This window comes from Crinia signifera, chromosome 2 (genome assembly GCF_055691185.1).
Source record: "Crinia signifera chromosome 2, ASM5569118v1, whole genome shotgun sequence".
Taxonomy (NCBI): domain Eukaryota; kingdom Metazoa; phylum Chordata; class Amphibia; order Anura; family Myobatrachidae; genus Crinia; species Crinia signifera.
In genome coordinates, this window is record NC_139218.1 from 361,422,538 (window position 1) to 361,437,861 (window position 15,324).

General features: G+C 45.0%; 1 protein-coding gene across 3 annotated transcripts; it reads right to left on the bottom strand.

The window, feature by feature from the left end:
- Positions 1–2,156: 2,156 nt before the first annotated feature.
- TEX26 (testis expressed 26) lies at positions 2,157–14,659 on the bottom strand. Of its 3 annotated transcripts, none has more exons than XM_083169899.1 (8): positions 14,573–14,659; positions 12,774–12,975; positions 9,804–9,885; positions 7,680–7,842; positions 6,235–6,391; positions 4,086–4,262; positions 2,662–2,823; positions 2,157–2,571 (listed from the first exon to the last, which is right to left on the bottom strand). In XM_083169899.1, the coding sequence occupies exons 2-8, from the start codon at positions 12,943–12,945 to the stop codon at positions 2,504–2,506; spliced, it is 981 nt and encodes a 326-aa protein (XP_083026025.1). In that variant the 5' UTR covers positions 12,946–12,975; positions 14,573–14,659; the 3' UTR covers positions 2,157–2,503. The 3 variants fall into 3 exon arrangements, with proteins under 3 accessions (XP_083026025.1, XP_083026023.1, XP_083026024.1); XM_083169897.1 differs by lacking the exon at positions 14,573–14,659 and adding an exon at positions 14,346–14,565; XM_083169898.1 differs by lacking the exon at positions 14,573–14,659 and adding an exon at positions 14,017–14,201.
- Positions 14,660–15,324: the final 665 nt, after the last annotated feature.

Below are 15,324 nucleotides of genomic sequence, written 5' to 3' on the forward strand. Positions count from 1 at the left end.
CAAATGGGTGATGTTACCCTGTATAATAGTATCTAACAGTCAGGGTCGGTGTAAGGCTTCTCAGCACCCTAGGCAAAAATTCAACTTACCGCCACCCCCAACCTTCCCATACTGCCACCAATAACCATTTTCCAACCCCTTCATGCATACTTGGTTAACATTCTGGAATGGCAGGGAGCTTCCCAAAATTAAGTGGCCCTCCCAGCCCCCCAGGTGGGCAAGACTCTTGCTTTCTATGAAGGCCCCCGGCACCATCCCCTTTGCCACCCACAACAGAGTACAAGCAAAATAGGGAAGTATGCCTCAAGAGAAAGTATGGAGATGAGGTCATAGAGGTTCCACAGCAACCGCCTGCATTAAGTACAACAAGGATCCTAACAGACATCCTTTATTTTTTGATAGGCAGACTTGGTTGCGCCCCCCTAGATTCTGGCGCCCTAGGCAGCTGCCTAGTGGTAGAGCCAGACCTGCTAACAGTGCACATGTTTGTAGTGTGTGTGTGTACAATACACGTGTGTGTGTGTTTGCATATAGATATATATATGGGGGGGGGTGGGCACCAAATAATTTTTTTTGTAGGGGGGAGAAAAATTTCTAGTTATGCCACCGGCCTCTGTCTGTCTGCCACCTGGTGCTGCAGCATCCCTGCTAGTAGAACATCCCTGCTAGTATAACATCCCTGCTAGTAGAAGCGTTTGAACATTATTTCTCACTGGAGTCAATTCCCAGCTTATATCTCCCTCAACCAGGAGAAGGTTTAGAAGTTTAGATCTTATTGTGGTCTATCACTGACCGGGGTGAAGGTGCATATGGAAATAAGGACTACTGTACCCCATAAAAACTGTTAAAGTGGGTGGAGTTTACCCTCAATACTAGGATTACGGCCACTTAAACATCTCAATTCCATGAGGATCTTTTGCAGCTAAACTCTAACAGGATACACCTAATAAAGTCCTACCCCACTGAAAAAGATCAGTGATCGAAAGATTTTATATAATTGTCTGAAGAACTTCTTCTTTCTACATAGACCTTGTTGTGAGGTCGAAATTATTTTGCCACGCCCCTGATGAAGTCCTTTGTGACGAAACGCGTTGGGTTGGCTTCCTGAATAAAGAATCACTTGTCTGACTGAAGTCTACATCTTATTTGGAAAAGCGACAAAATAACTCCCCACCCCACCCTCCACTCTTCCTAAAAACTAAGGGTACATTTGCTGAGATGCAAGTTCTATTGAAGATAGGATGTTGCCCATATCAGATTCTACTTATTTATTTATTTAGCATCTTTTAGAAGATAATAAAATGGGATTGGTTGCTATGGGCAACATCCCATCTTCAATAGAACTCCCATTTTAGTAACTTTACTCCTTAGAATAGGCTCTATTAAAAAGGTAAAACCTGGATAAATGTATTTAATGTGTTAGAATTACTGACCCATCTTATGAAGTGCATCTGGATGTTGGTGGAGCAGTAATTGCACATTCAACCTGCGCATCATTATCAGCTTTGTCACAAATCTAATAATCTTATACACCTCTTACATTAACCCTTTGAGTGCCATCTGTGACAGATGTGCAAAATATCTGCGTTGCTCACATTTGTTATATAAATTCAAAGGTTTTGGAAAAAATATATTTCCTATATAAGGGAAACGTTACAGGTCATTATGATGAATAAAAATGTTTGCTTGGCAATTTTCACACCTATTTTGACAAAGTCATTTCGCACTCAAAAGGGTTAAGCACAAGATCATTTTGATTTGTTTCATTCGAGTTTTGTTAATTGTGTAACTTTCCAAGTGTTATGTAAACTTATGGCAAAATTGTTTCCTTAGAGCAGCGTTTTTCAACCACTTTGCCGTGGCACACCAGTGTGCCTTGAGATGTTCTCAAGTGTGCCCCCAGATCTAGAGATGTCCACACCAGTTTACAACCACCACCACCACTTCAACGGTTATTCACTCTTGTGTTCATATGAGGGCCAATGTATTTTATTTTTGTTACCTGTGAGGACCAGTGTGATTGTTTTTTCATATGGGGGCCAATGAGTTTTCTTTTTCCTGTGGGGGTCAATGTTATTTTCCCTGTGGGGTCTGTGGTGGAATTCTAATACCATTGTGTTTACTGTTTCCCCCACTACAGTAACACACACAATAAATGAACTGCAAGTTACTTTATTAAAGTGTACAAGTGTTCTAGTGCAGTGATAGACCAGTGGGGACATTTATCAAATGATGCCAATGTATTATGAAAGGGCAGTAACAAACACACTGAGGTAGCCGGACCTAATAAGAGTTACTAGCTAATTGCTATAACATTCACAACGTAGCTAGGCTATCTACAAATAACAGATCATGATTAATTTCATAAAAAAATTCTACTGTTCAGTGCAACCCTGCACAACTGATTTGTCTTTGTGAATTCCGTTTTTAGCACCATCATTTTCACACTGCTGTAGTTTTGAAAGCAGAGATTTGGGTACCCAATCTTCTTAGGGCTGTCCACTTAATTTACTTTGAGTTGATTGTCAATTCTTCGGAAATTGTTCGGAAACTTCTCTTGTGCTGCCCTATCTGTCAGACATGGGAAGATTTATTTGGATTACACAAAATGCCAATAATCTGACAGATAACACTTTACGGTGATGACAACGCGTGCTTTACCTTTGCTAGGGATGCCCTGCAGAAAGCTCATGACGTCCTCGGGAGGCAATGAAGTAGCCAGAGCAGACAGGTCAATAAAGTCTCTTCCAAAATGCCTTTGGTATGTGGTTAGTTGTTTAATATTCTGTTGGTTCCGGATATGAGGCTGCGTCATCGATGGAACTGAAATGTCACCAGAAAAAGCACCAGTATCATTATATGTGCTAAATAAAACCTCTGTTGTGCAGCTATTTGTACAGATGCTATTACGTTATGTACAATGGACTGGATGCCTTTAGCATATGGGATGAATTGTGCACAACTTTACATCTATTCTGCAATTCTACTGCTAGAACAAAAGTGGTACAATGGACGTGTATACAGATGGAGCGTCTCTCTTCTTTGCCTGGGGATCACCAGCATGTCTCCGCTGGCGATCGCCGGCACAGAGGCGCTCCATCTGACTGGGACGCGCGTGCATCTCACATGCACGCGCATCCCAGTTTCAGGACGGCACCGCTGCGGGTCCCTGCCCGTCTCCACTTCAGGGAGACGGGCAGGTATAGGGGGGATGGCGGGGCGGCGAGGGGCACCGGGGAAGGCGGCGGAGGCAGCTCTGTAGCCATGGGGCGCGCGCAAGCGTCTCATGCACCCCTGGCACCATCTGTATGTGCAATTTAGGCAATGCAGTAATTTGTAGCTTCCTCACCGCTACAACTTGTGGTGATTGCACTTAAAGCAATGAACAGCTAATTTCCTGATTAAAAGTATAAAACGGCAGACACACAAGGCCTAGAGCACCCTGGGCTCACACGGCCTACAGCTCCCCGGGGCCTTTAGAGTAGGCAACAATTTTGCATCCCAAATGCAGGTGTCAACCACAGGCCGCCAGTAGAACACACTTAAGGCAGTGTCAATGGAAACGTGGGCTAAGATTAGTTGTACTATTTTGGAACTACATGTTACCGCAGGTTATGGCTGCATGAGAATGCTAATATTTGTAATGCAAGATGCACAAATACTAGTAATATTGGTATCATTGGCCATGATTCTGGAATCTGGGGGGGGGTAGAATCATTTGTAGTGTCAGAAGTGAGGAATAGCTGTGCAGACCAGGATCCATACTCAATGAATATGGAAAAGCACAAAATTTTACACCAACTTGCAAATATGAGACGTCCATTTTTGGGGGGACACAATTATCATACGTAAGTTACAGCTGTGTAGATTGGTGTACCTTATCCACCAGCAACAAGATATGATTGTTCACGCTCTTACTGGGACAAATTCTGCGCCCCCAATTGCACCTCTGCTGGAGAACAATGTTCTAAAAACATTTCTACATAAATTGACTAAAAACATTGCTCCGGATTCATAATTTTTTTTTTTAGACTGGATTCAACATACAACCGCACCAATATACAACCGCACCACAAGTCACTTACCTACACCCTTGGCTGGAATACGCCTGTGCGAGTAACATCCATATTTGCGAGTGAAATCACCCAGCTCCGGAGCATGCGGCTGAACTTGATAATTAAAGCGCAACTCGGTGGCCAAAGGCTGTGGAATTTCTCTCTTCCAGTCGGGTGCAGCATCAATAGCGTATCTTACTTGGTAACCTGCATGTAATATCACACAGATAGGGTAACAAATCACACTACCAGGAGGTCAGCACTGTCAGTCGGCAATCCTTAAAGCCACACACAAGGAATTCAATAGGAAAAATATACCAAAAAAAAAAAGAAGGTGATAGGCTGTCTCCTTACCTGATGACACCATGCTGAATCAGGAAACAAGAGAAATAGCATATGAAGTAGTGGAGAAGCACTGCTGCCATATTTCTGCACTACAGAACATACAGTTATAGTAACATGGACTGATGAGGAGGGGAGGGGGATGCTTAGAAAAGAGGGAAGGCAGACATTGCCAGGCAAATCACTGGCACTGTAAAGGATACTCTAATATATATAAAAAAAAAAATAATTGGTACAGTACATAAACATCAAGCAGGTTTATTGTTCGCTATAATACAAATACGTGAGCCATAAAAGTCCATTGCAAATGATATTACACTGTTTGCTATGGGTGAACTGGGTTCAGTGTGAAAAGCACCAACTCAGTAATAACCCAGTAATAAACCGGGTCAGACCCATTTCGGAAACGTTTTCAAATACCAGGTCAGAGTAGGGTTTACGATGTGAGAGTAGTATACCAGTACAATGTACATCATCCCTGGTTTAGGACTGACTGAACTACTGTTGCAAAAAGTAAAACATAAAATATGTTTGCAGTGGAGGTTACCAGAGGATATTTGCAGGCTGCACTCCTGGAATAGGTTCAGAGATGAAGGAACCAGTGTGACTTTGCCATATAACTTATTGCTGCTATAACTTAGTAAAACCATTCCTTTAAACCAGAACCTATTATACAACCCTCATGGTGTTTACAAGAGGAAGCTTTTTAAGGTTCTCTTCCTTTTTTTTGCCCTACTAGTAATAAGAATAATAACACATTTAGTTCTATTACATTTACCCAGCAGTACTGTAACATATTTACTGTTCTTTTTTTTGTCATTTACATGTCACACAGCCTCCTTCTACAACAGCGGTAAGGAAAATACATAATAGTAAGTAGATAGTCTGCGGGATACGTACGATATCCCGGCGGTCAGGATGCTCGCAGCCAAAAAGGCAGACCCGGCATCCCGAAACGGAAAATGCAGACAGTGGTCCTTAAGGTACCTTACTCTCTCCCCCTTCCTCACTAAACCTAACCATCCCTTTCAGCAGCCGAACACTAACTTTTGCTCCACCACAGCCTGACCCTAATCATCCCTGCTATTAACTAACCCTAACCCCCATACCATGCCACCTAAACCTAGCCCACCCACCCCTTAGCCTAACCTAACCCCACCTTGTAAGTGTCTAAACCTAACCGCCCATCCCTGCAGCCTAACCTAACTTCCCCCTAATCCCACTTCCTAACCCTGAATCCCCCCCCCCCACTAACCTAGCTCCCTCTTCACTGACCCTAGCTCACCCAGGCATACTTACGTTGGGATGCTAGTGGTCATTATTCCAGCATTGGCATCCTGATTCTTTTGACGTTGTGGCACCAGTGTTCTGACAGCAGTTGGTATAATGAACGCTGGCATCCTGACCACCACCAGCTATCTCTACATAGAACGTTGCTCTACTTTTAAATAATTTATTAAATGGATTTCTTCATATTTCAGCTATATGTGATTAAAATTCTACCTCCACCAAAAAATAGGTGCCAGAACTACACACTGCAGAGTTTAGCCAGAAATAAAGTACTAGAAAATCCCTAGATGTCAGAGTCAGACACAGGACCTAAACTGGCGCGCTGGGAATAATGCATACAATGACACAACAGGGGTTATTCAGCATGATTCTCCAAAGCAAAATTTTCCTCTAATGGGGAAAACCATTTGCACTGCAGGTGGGGCAAATGTAACATGTGCAACATTGTTTTGCCCATTAGAGAAACGTTTTGCTTTTGAGATCCTCACTGAATAACCCCCAACAACCAATTGGTGCTTTTCTTAGCCAACGACTTGCTTGAACCTACCTTGTGGTATTCCTAAGTAATCCTCTCTATATGTAGAGAGATACTGGGACTTCATGACCTTCTGCACCTCGTAACTTGTTGGTGCTCTAATCCAAGGAGAGCGGCTATCCTGGACGATCGCTTTCTCCTCGTGAGGTAACTTCCACACTGCAAACGTCTGTTGGTAACAATGACGTACTAAGCATTAGCAATTACTACAGTACTGTAACACATCTCTGTGCAACCAACGGTGTAAACCGTTAGAGCATTAAATCTGAAGGTTAATAAATAGCTGCATGGTCACATCATAAGCATAGCAGCAGCAGCACACTGGAGTGTAATTACAGCTACAAATACTGAAGGATTGCATGACTGGAGAAAACCCTGGTCGTGACCAATATAGTGTATTTTGGATGACAATTGCTGACCTCACATGAACCTGACCTTGCCTTTTTACCATGTATAAGGTAGTCACTATGGGTATTACTAATACATATTCCAGGGCGTACACCGTGTACCAAATACTATGTGTATCTGCACCTATAGCAAAACCATTTGTGCTGCACATATCTGCACCTAATAAAGGAACAAGGAGAACATATGAAACCATTATGCGATTAGCTTATACATGTAGGGGCATATTTATTCATTCTTAGACCCAATCATTGTAATTCCTTATCACAGTTATTTGCAGCATTAAAAATGATACACCACATGAATCTCCCAGAAAAGGATTCCTAATTGCTAATACCCAAGCGTAATCTACTGAGCACACATGTGCAGCTGCCAATGTTGGAGAGGGTTCTCCAGGAACCCCCCCCCCCTCTAACACCAACAGAAGATAGTGTTAGCTGCTGGGGCCGAGATCAGGAATCATACACAGTCTGGAACTTGGTAAATCTGACAGCTAAAAGCCCCCAAAGAAACCTAAGGAAGCTGTGGCTGTTTTTGGAAATGGAAGGGCTGTGGCGGATATTTTTATCAAATAATAAATGCGAGATATCATGTCACTTAGGGTCTGATTCAGTACTGCTCGCGTAAGTAGCGGTCGTTCGCTGCTTAGTGAGCAGCTTAACAGTGTACGTTACATCCAGAAGCATCACCAGGTCTGGTGACATCCATTGCTCACTCTGTATCCTCCTCTGGTGTGCTTGGCAAAGGGGTGTGACCTAACTATAGGGGGCGTAGCCTCAACAGGAATCTGGATTACAGCACTCCATGGGCAGCCCAGCATCCCCGGAGATGCTGGGCTGCCTGGAGACTGGCGCCTGCACTGTCAGCTCCTTCTCTGTACCAGCAGGGTGACACCTGGGTGCAGACAACCCCCCCTATCTGACACCACTGGTGGGTCATCACCAACACAAAGTAACACAATGCTTAACAGTGTACAGGAAATGCTTCCCACAATGACTTGTCATGTTCCATAAAAGAACAAGGTGGGGAAAGTTAGTGTATACATACAGTACCTTATCGGGGTGAGGTCTGTTATTTCTGGCCCCTGAAGCTGTTGCGGCTCTTATAAGGTCTGGCTTGGAATACTTCTTCCAGCAAAACTCATTACTGTACATGCTCATTCCCACCGGGTCACAGAGATAGTATGGATTCCGGTAGCTTTTAGAGGTCTTAGGACTGAGTGTTGAACACAACAGCAGGGACACAAATGAGACATCAAGACAGGGCAGACAATGATAAATGATCCCGCAGAACTCGGACCAATGATACACTTTAATAGACCAATGTCCTGTTGAAAGTTTGTGTCACTGAACTGAAACAGTAACCTAATAAAGTTGTAATTGAATTGTTGACAGCAGTTTTTTCCCATGGGCTCCATGCAATCATGTGCAGTTTTCTATCTTTTGTGGCTTCATAATAGACAACAGAAGCTTCTGAGTACAATGTGTGGATGGATTTGACATTGATCCCTATCAGATTACATTACTGATGACATCTTCATTAAATGACTGAAACTGTAGTCTATTAAATCTTCTGACACATAAATGCAGCATACGGTGCTGAGAATACACAGTCGATGGGAATGTAAATAGTATGTGTATGTGAATGATTTAATACACAAATAGAGTAGATGTCACAACATACCCTCGACTCCATGCAGGTAATTCAGGCGCAGCACTTCGCAAATTAATGTGCACGCCGTGGATTTGTACCCTGTGCGAATATGTTCAAAACCCTTAGTTACAGTCTCACCATCAAATGATTTTTTGACTGGACAGCAGCCATCGCAAGCAAGGAGTAGCCAGAGACTTAAGGTGGCCGTACACTGCTGCGATGTCTCGGCCACCTGATTCCCCGCAAGCTGCCCGGGACCTCCCCGGGTGGCAGGGATGCATGCGATCCATTACATTTTGTTGTTGTTTGTCTGCCCCGCCGCCGGGTGGGAGGTCCGAGGTCAGGTGGTCCGACAACCAGCAGGTCCGACCACCGGCTCAGGTCCGATGCACGTGGGACCGCTCATTGAACCTGAAGGGACATCAAACTGAACCAATTTGGGCCGATTTCACGGCCTGATTCGTCGGAATTGGCGCAAATTGGCTCAGTGTATGGGCACCTTTAACAGGCATATCTGTCCTATTGCTGACGTTACACACCCTCCATTAAAATGTTTAAAAACACCTAGCATTTCCCTGGACACTCCCAGCATTTTTTTGTGGCACTCCTAGCGTTTGTCTTGGAACCTCCATGAAACGACTGGTGCCCACCCCCAGACACCTCATTTCTGTCAATCACCTGGAACGGCATTAGAAAAAGTAGCAGGACTTCATTGCTGCCCAGTGTCGTGCATGCACATTGCGGCCCATAAGCATGTGCAGTGTATCGAAATTGGGCCGCGGTGCAAATACACAGTCTGCGATCAGGTCTGATGGAGCAACAATCTCTGAGGTACACACAGCATTGTGAGAACATGGTGCACTTTATGCTCTGGTGGGAGGAACATATAACACTCCTATTCTGTGGGTGGTGGTATGGCGGTCCGACAGGGGGATCCCGAAGGTCAGTATCCCGACATCGGAATCCCGACTGCCGGTGCTCCAACAGGGTGGCCAGCGCAAAGGTTTGCCACAGGTTCTATTCTGCCTCTATGGGGGTTGTGGACCCTGTGAAACAGGATCCTCCCTGTCGGAGCACCGGCAGTCGGGATTCCGATGGTCGGGCAGTCATCCGGCACCCATTCTGTGTATATTATTCAGCTAAATAATACAAATCGGTACTTGTGTAGATTCACGGCGCCAGCATGGTGCCGTGCGTCTGAGTCCCCTTGCGGGGCTCGCTTCGCTCGCCCACGCTGCGGGCTCGGTGGCTCGCTACGCTCGCCACGCTATCTAAAATCAACTCCATGCCGACATGGATAGTGGGGGTATGAACTATCCATGTTGGCATGGAGTTAAGTTAGTTTATTTTAGATAGTTTGCCGAGCGTAGAAACCGGAAGTATGCTGGCGCCGTGAAACTACACAAGTACCTACAAATCCTTTCACATACTGTATATCAGTGGCATTAGGTACTGAATCCAACATTCAGACATAGAAATCCCTACAAAAAGTAACATATGTGGTAATATTATATGTGACTTACCGTACAGCTACTGTTGGGGAACAAACTTTATTTGGGTAGTCCCGATTCATTGTGGTTTCATATGGATCCCATATACTTCCTCCTAGATAAGAGCAAAATGATGGGTTATAAATCAATGATAAAAAAAATACAATCTGTGATAAGTAAATGGGCTATCCTCTACAGGTTTTCTGACTATCTTGATCTTTATCATTAATGATCACAAACTTCTATGGGGAAAAAAAAAGTACTTGAACTTCTGTATCGTATGCACTGTACAATACAGATGGAGCCTTCTTCAACTAGCCTTCTATGGAGAGCCATGGCTCACCAATGCTTCTTATTATCTATTGTTCTCAGCTGCAATACAATACATAGAGCAATACAGTATGGGATAAGCAGAGGATTAAGGGGGTTATTCTGGGTCACTCCTTCTGGCAAATTCCTTCTCAAATGGACAAAAACCATGTGCACTGCAGGTGGGGTAGATGTTAATTGTGCAGAGAGAATTAGATTTGGGTGGAGTTTTACTTCAAAGTGAGATCTATATTGCAGTGTAAAAATAAAGCAGTCAGAAACAAAATAACTCACCCAAATCTAATTCTCTCTGCACATCTTACATCTGCCCCACCTGCAGTGCGCATGGTTTTGTCCATTTAAGAAGGAATTTGCCAGAAGGAGAATTTGCCCTTTAATCCTGTTAAAGGGCTAGATGAGGATGTCATCTGTAAATACAAATCGCCCAATTTACAACTGCACACAAGTCAGACAGATCTTGTGACGTATTAGCAAAGTGAATCCTCTGTAGCCGAGCATATACACCTAAGGGCAATAGGCAGTTGTACTGCTCTCACCAGTACCTACAATTGTGGGTGAATGGGCAGGAATGAATGGTAATGATGCATTTGCAAGTAAACTTAGATGTGTAAGGGTGTGTGTCAGGGGCGTGTAGATTCAATCAGTGATGGATTTTACCTATCAGGTGCAGGACTGCAGCACCCCCAGGTAAAATCTGTCACCCGCTCAGTGTAAGTGAGCCAGATGCAATTGGTGACTCTACCTCTCCGTCACAGTCTGGGACTGCCAGACCGGGATATGACTGGCAGAGAGCTGGCTGCCTGATTGTCAGCCCTAGCCTGCTTTTATTTGTTGCAGCTGATACAGTCCATAGAAGCCTGGTGCCTGACAGATCCATTGCACAGGTTCTCCTCTCAGGGCATCAGCAGCCCCCCTACTATAAGTGATGTAGGAGCTGGCCTGACTGAGCTAGCGGGTGCACGCGGGGAAGCTGAGCTCCATACAAATCCTGTACTTTTATCCTGCTTGTGGAGTCTTAGACTTCCCTGCCCTGCTTGCTTCTAAATCCAGTGCCCTCCTGATACCGCTGGACTGTTTGGTGCCCACCTGACCTCCTTTACTTGGACACGTGGAGACTCTTGGCCCACTTCCTCCTTCCTCTGGTGTGGACGAGACTAAGCGCCATCTTTGGTATTATATTTGGCATCTTGCGACTTTTTCTCTGCGTTCTCCCCGGGTGCTACAGCGGGCTGGTTGTTGGGCACCATTTGCTCCCTGTCACTGTGAGTGGGAAGCATTCCTGTTAAGGGCGCGCTGCCGTGGTCCGCGCAGGGGGTGTCTGCGCCATCCTGCCTGCATGCTCCCTGGACTGTGGTCGCCTCCATACATCCTCTAAGCCCTGCCATCTCGGACCCCCAGTAGATCCTCTGGTTTTGGGATGTGGCTGTTTTACCTCTACGGTAGGAAATAACATTGAATAGCGACTCCATAATACCGATTTGTACCTGTGGCGAAACAACTGGTGGCAGAGTTCTGGCATATTTGGTCTGGCTGTATCACCCCTGTTTGTTACCTCATCTGGTGCATTCGCTGGACTGTTTTGACTGTGGTGAACACCTCAACGGTACTGTACTTTCCAGTGACTATCCTGATTGTGGTGGAGTGCTAGCCTCCGCCATTTCTATTGTGTTCAGTGCTGCTACCTACTATCCATTGCATACTGTATACATCGCCATGGTTTATTCTATCCAACATATACTGGTGCAATTTCTGATTCCTCCGTCAGACTCTTGTCCCTGTTGGATGGGGTACTGGGAGGTACCCCATCCTCTCCGCTTACTCTTGAGTATGAAGGTACAATGGATGAAGATGACTCCTGTATCTGGTGCCTTGATGGCCCTCCCTGACTATTCTCCGGACTTAAGCATGACCATGTGTTCCTCTGAGACCCTGTGTACAATTGTGGACACCTATTATACCATCTCTACATCTATTTTTAGTAGCATTGATCCTTATCGACTACCAATATTGCTGTTACTAGACATGATAAGATCCTGGTTCCTGCATATGGATTCAGTATGAAATCCCGACAAGGTCAAAATACCGACATTTAAAATCCCGACAAGGTCAAAACACCGAAATATAGAATGTAGACAGGTGAAAAAGTCAACATGACTTTCAGTCGACAGGTCGACATGGGTTTTTTCAGTTTCTCATGGAAATGCCCATAAAGTGCAGGACTTTCCCATATGCAAATGTCCCCGCCTGCCACCCCACACCCCCACACTTGGGTGCATGCACCCAGCGAACACCCGGTTCGCTGTACCCGGACACACCCGGTGTCTGCACATGTGCAGAAATGCGCCTGTGCATGTGCGGACGCACACCACCGGACCTGTTGCAAACGAAGGGGTCAGAACAACGGACCTGAATAATGCCCATGGTTTCGCCCATTTGAGAAAAAATATTGTTTTTTGCTATCGAATCTGAATCAGGCCCTAGGTTAGCCCTGGAGAGGTTAATGAGTATCAAACACAACATATGGTTAGGGGCGGGCAGCTCACAATCAATCTATTCTGCATTTAACTCCGATGACCCATGTGGTTGTGTACCTCATAGCTGTTATGTCCAGATAGGGCTGGTTGCCAACATTGCTGCCAGATCAACACTCACAGCTCAGATATCATCACCTACCTAGAGAAGCCAGCGCTGTCTTAGGTCTCTTCAGCGTCCTGTCTAGAGGTCTAGAAGGCTCTCCGCCGTCACCTGATTTGGAAGTTATCAGAAGACAAGCAGCCAAGCGCTCACATTTCTCCTTTTCCACCAATGATTTGCTTCTATCTCTCAGATAGTTCAGCTGTTCCATGAACTGTGGTTTCAGGATGTCCCCATTGAGCTATAATGTTACAGAGGGGAAAAAAGAAAGAGAACCACAACCTAAATGTAAAATTAGCAGCAGAACAGTATAATAATCCTAGAAATCTGTACAAACCGTATTTCTCATACAATGACATTTGCACCAATAGTCTAGTTTCAACATGAATTACATTTAAATTATATTTATTTTTAACGTTATATTTATTTTTAACAATGTCCTGATCAAGGACTAGATCACTCTGGGAAACAGAGGTCTTAAGCTGGGTTCACACTATGCAATTTTTACGAACGATATGCACGATAGCGGCGCGGTGTAACGATATCAGCGGTGCCGCGTATAGGGTGTACGGTCCTTTAGAGCAGGCATGTCCAACGTTGGCCCTCCAGATGTTGTGAAACTACACATCCCAGCATGCTTTGCAATACTTTTAGCATTCTCTAATAGCAAAACTGTGGCAAAGCATGCTGGGATGTGTAGTTTCACAACATCTGGAGGGCCAACGTTGGACATGCCTGCTTTAGAGGATTCAATTAGGTGTGAGTTTGCAGAAGGCAATCTTGCATTGTTAATCTTGTAACCCTTCGCCATCATGCGCTCACCTAAGATTCGCACAATTCACTTAGAAATGCCAATTCACACTATTTTGAAAATTTTGTACGAAAAGCGAACCTGAAAAAAGGAACATGAACAAGTGGGGAGACCTTCCTGAACCCCCAAAAAAGTGACAACTTTATTAGCAGGGCCAAATAAAAGGCTTTCAGTGGTCATTCAGAAACTGGATACTTTTTACATGTGTCAAATGGCACCCTTTAAACAAAAACAAAAAAATTGGGTGTTCAAGTCGTTCTGAAGCAAGTACAGACACTGTTACGTTAATATAAAGATTTCCCCAACCTTCTCACCACTGCCCAGGGGGGTGCATATAACAACAGATTCATTTACTATTAAAAAAAAAAAATAAGTATTTTCAAATGGAATAGGGAAATAATGTTTCACAATTAATACGTCTCGCTGGACCAAAATCTGAATTCATGCTTTAATGTGTGGCAGTGCACCCACCTCATCTTCCATCATCTATACTTGTACCATGCAATGTACATGCCAACCTGTCCTATTATACAGGACTCGCAATGAGTAAATAATTTGCTTCTGCTTCTTGCACTTATTCTCCAATGAAAATAACCTGATGTTCTCTGATGTACACCGACTGAATGAGTTGTATAAATGATTGCACCAGCCCAGGATTGCCCAGGGCAAGGTGACAAGGACCAGGTTTACAGCTAGCTAAACAGGCTGGCAGAGCAATCAGCGTCTCAGCCACTCCTGATGACCCAGCTGCTGTCAGTCCCAGCGTAGCGGACCTGTGCTCTCTGCCTGCCAGCTCTAACCTGTGTGGTGATCATGGTGGACGGACTGGCAGGGAGCCGCTCCCCGGGATGCGTCCTCGGTGCCGGCAGCCGGGTCTCTGTGTCTGATCTGAGTAGCCACACTGTCCCGCATCCCGGGAAATAGTTACCGCCCTCTCTGGTCCGGACGCTACGGTTGCCATGCAACACTCAGACCTGGCCACGGGGTTAGTTACCATGGGGGTCGGGTTACAACCTGTTATACACACGTGTTGTCACTCCGCCACGCCCCCGATGTCGTCACGGGGTGGTGTTAGGCTTGTTCCTCCCCCTGGGCGTGTAAGGTCCTTTAGCCCAACACAATTTAGCATCTACCGTGCGGGGGGGCACAGGGCGGTAATGCCGCAGTAGAAGACGCATTCCCTGACGTCATTAGTAGTCGTCTAATCACGTGATCCCATTCCCATCCGACCGAGACTGCTCTCAGTCTCAGTCACCCGTCCCTCTCATGTTACTACATAAAGGCATGCATGTGTCCTGTGTCTTCGGGTGTCACAGCTTCAGCGGGATTGCCATCGATTCAATATCATCGATGGTTTGTTTATGACTGATGTAGAATAGTTTTGCCATCGATGAGGGCAGAACCATGTTTTCCCTCCATCAATGGCAAAGCATAACTGAATAGTTATTATTTTTTCTTATTCAAGGGGTCGGGATATGGAGCATAGCCCCGCCCCTGACACCTGTAAAGCCCTGCCCCTTGTTCTGATTGGCCCACAGGTCACTCAGTCAAATAAAAAAGGATGGCCATTGATTGTTAAAAACTATCAATGGTCATACATAACATAGTATTCTACTAGTTTGCACTATCACCTAGAGCAGTGGTAGCCAACCCTAGCCCTCGAGAGCTACCAACAGTTCACATTTTCCAGACAACCTAGCTGCTGCACAGCTGCACTCATTAATCACTGACACATTTTAAAAGATACACAGATGGAGCTAATTAGCTCACTTGTGATTC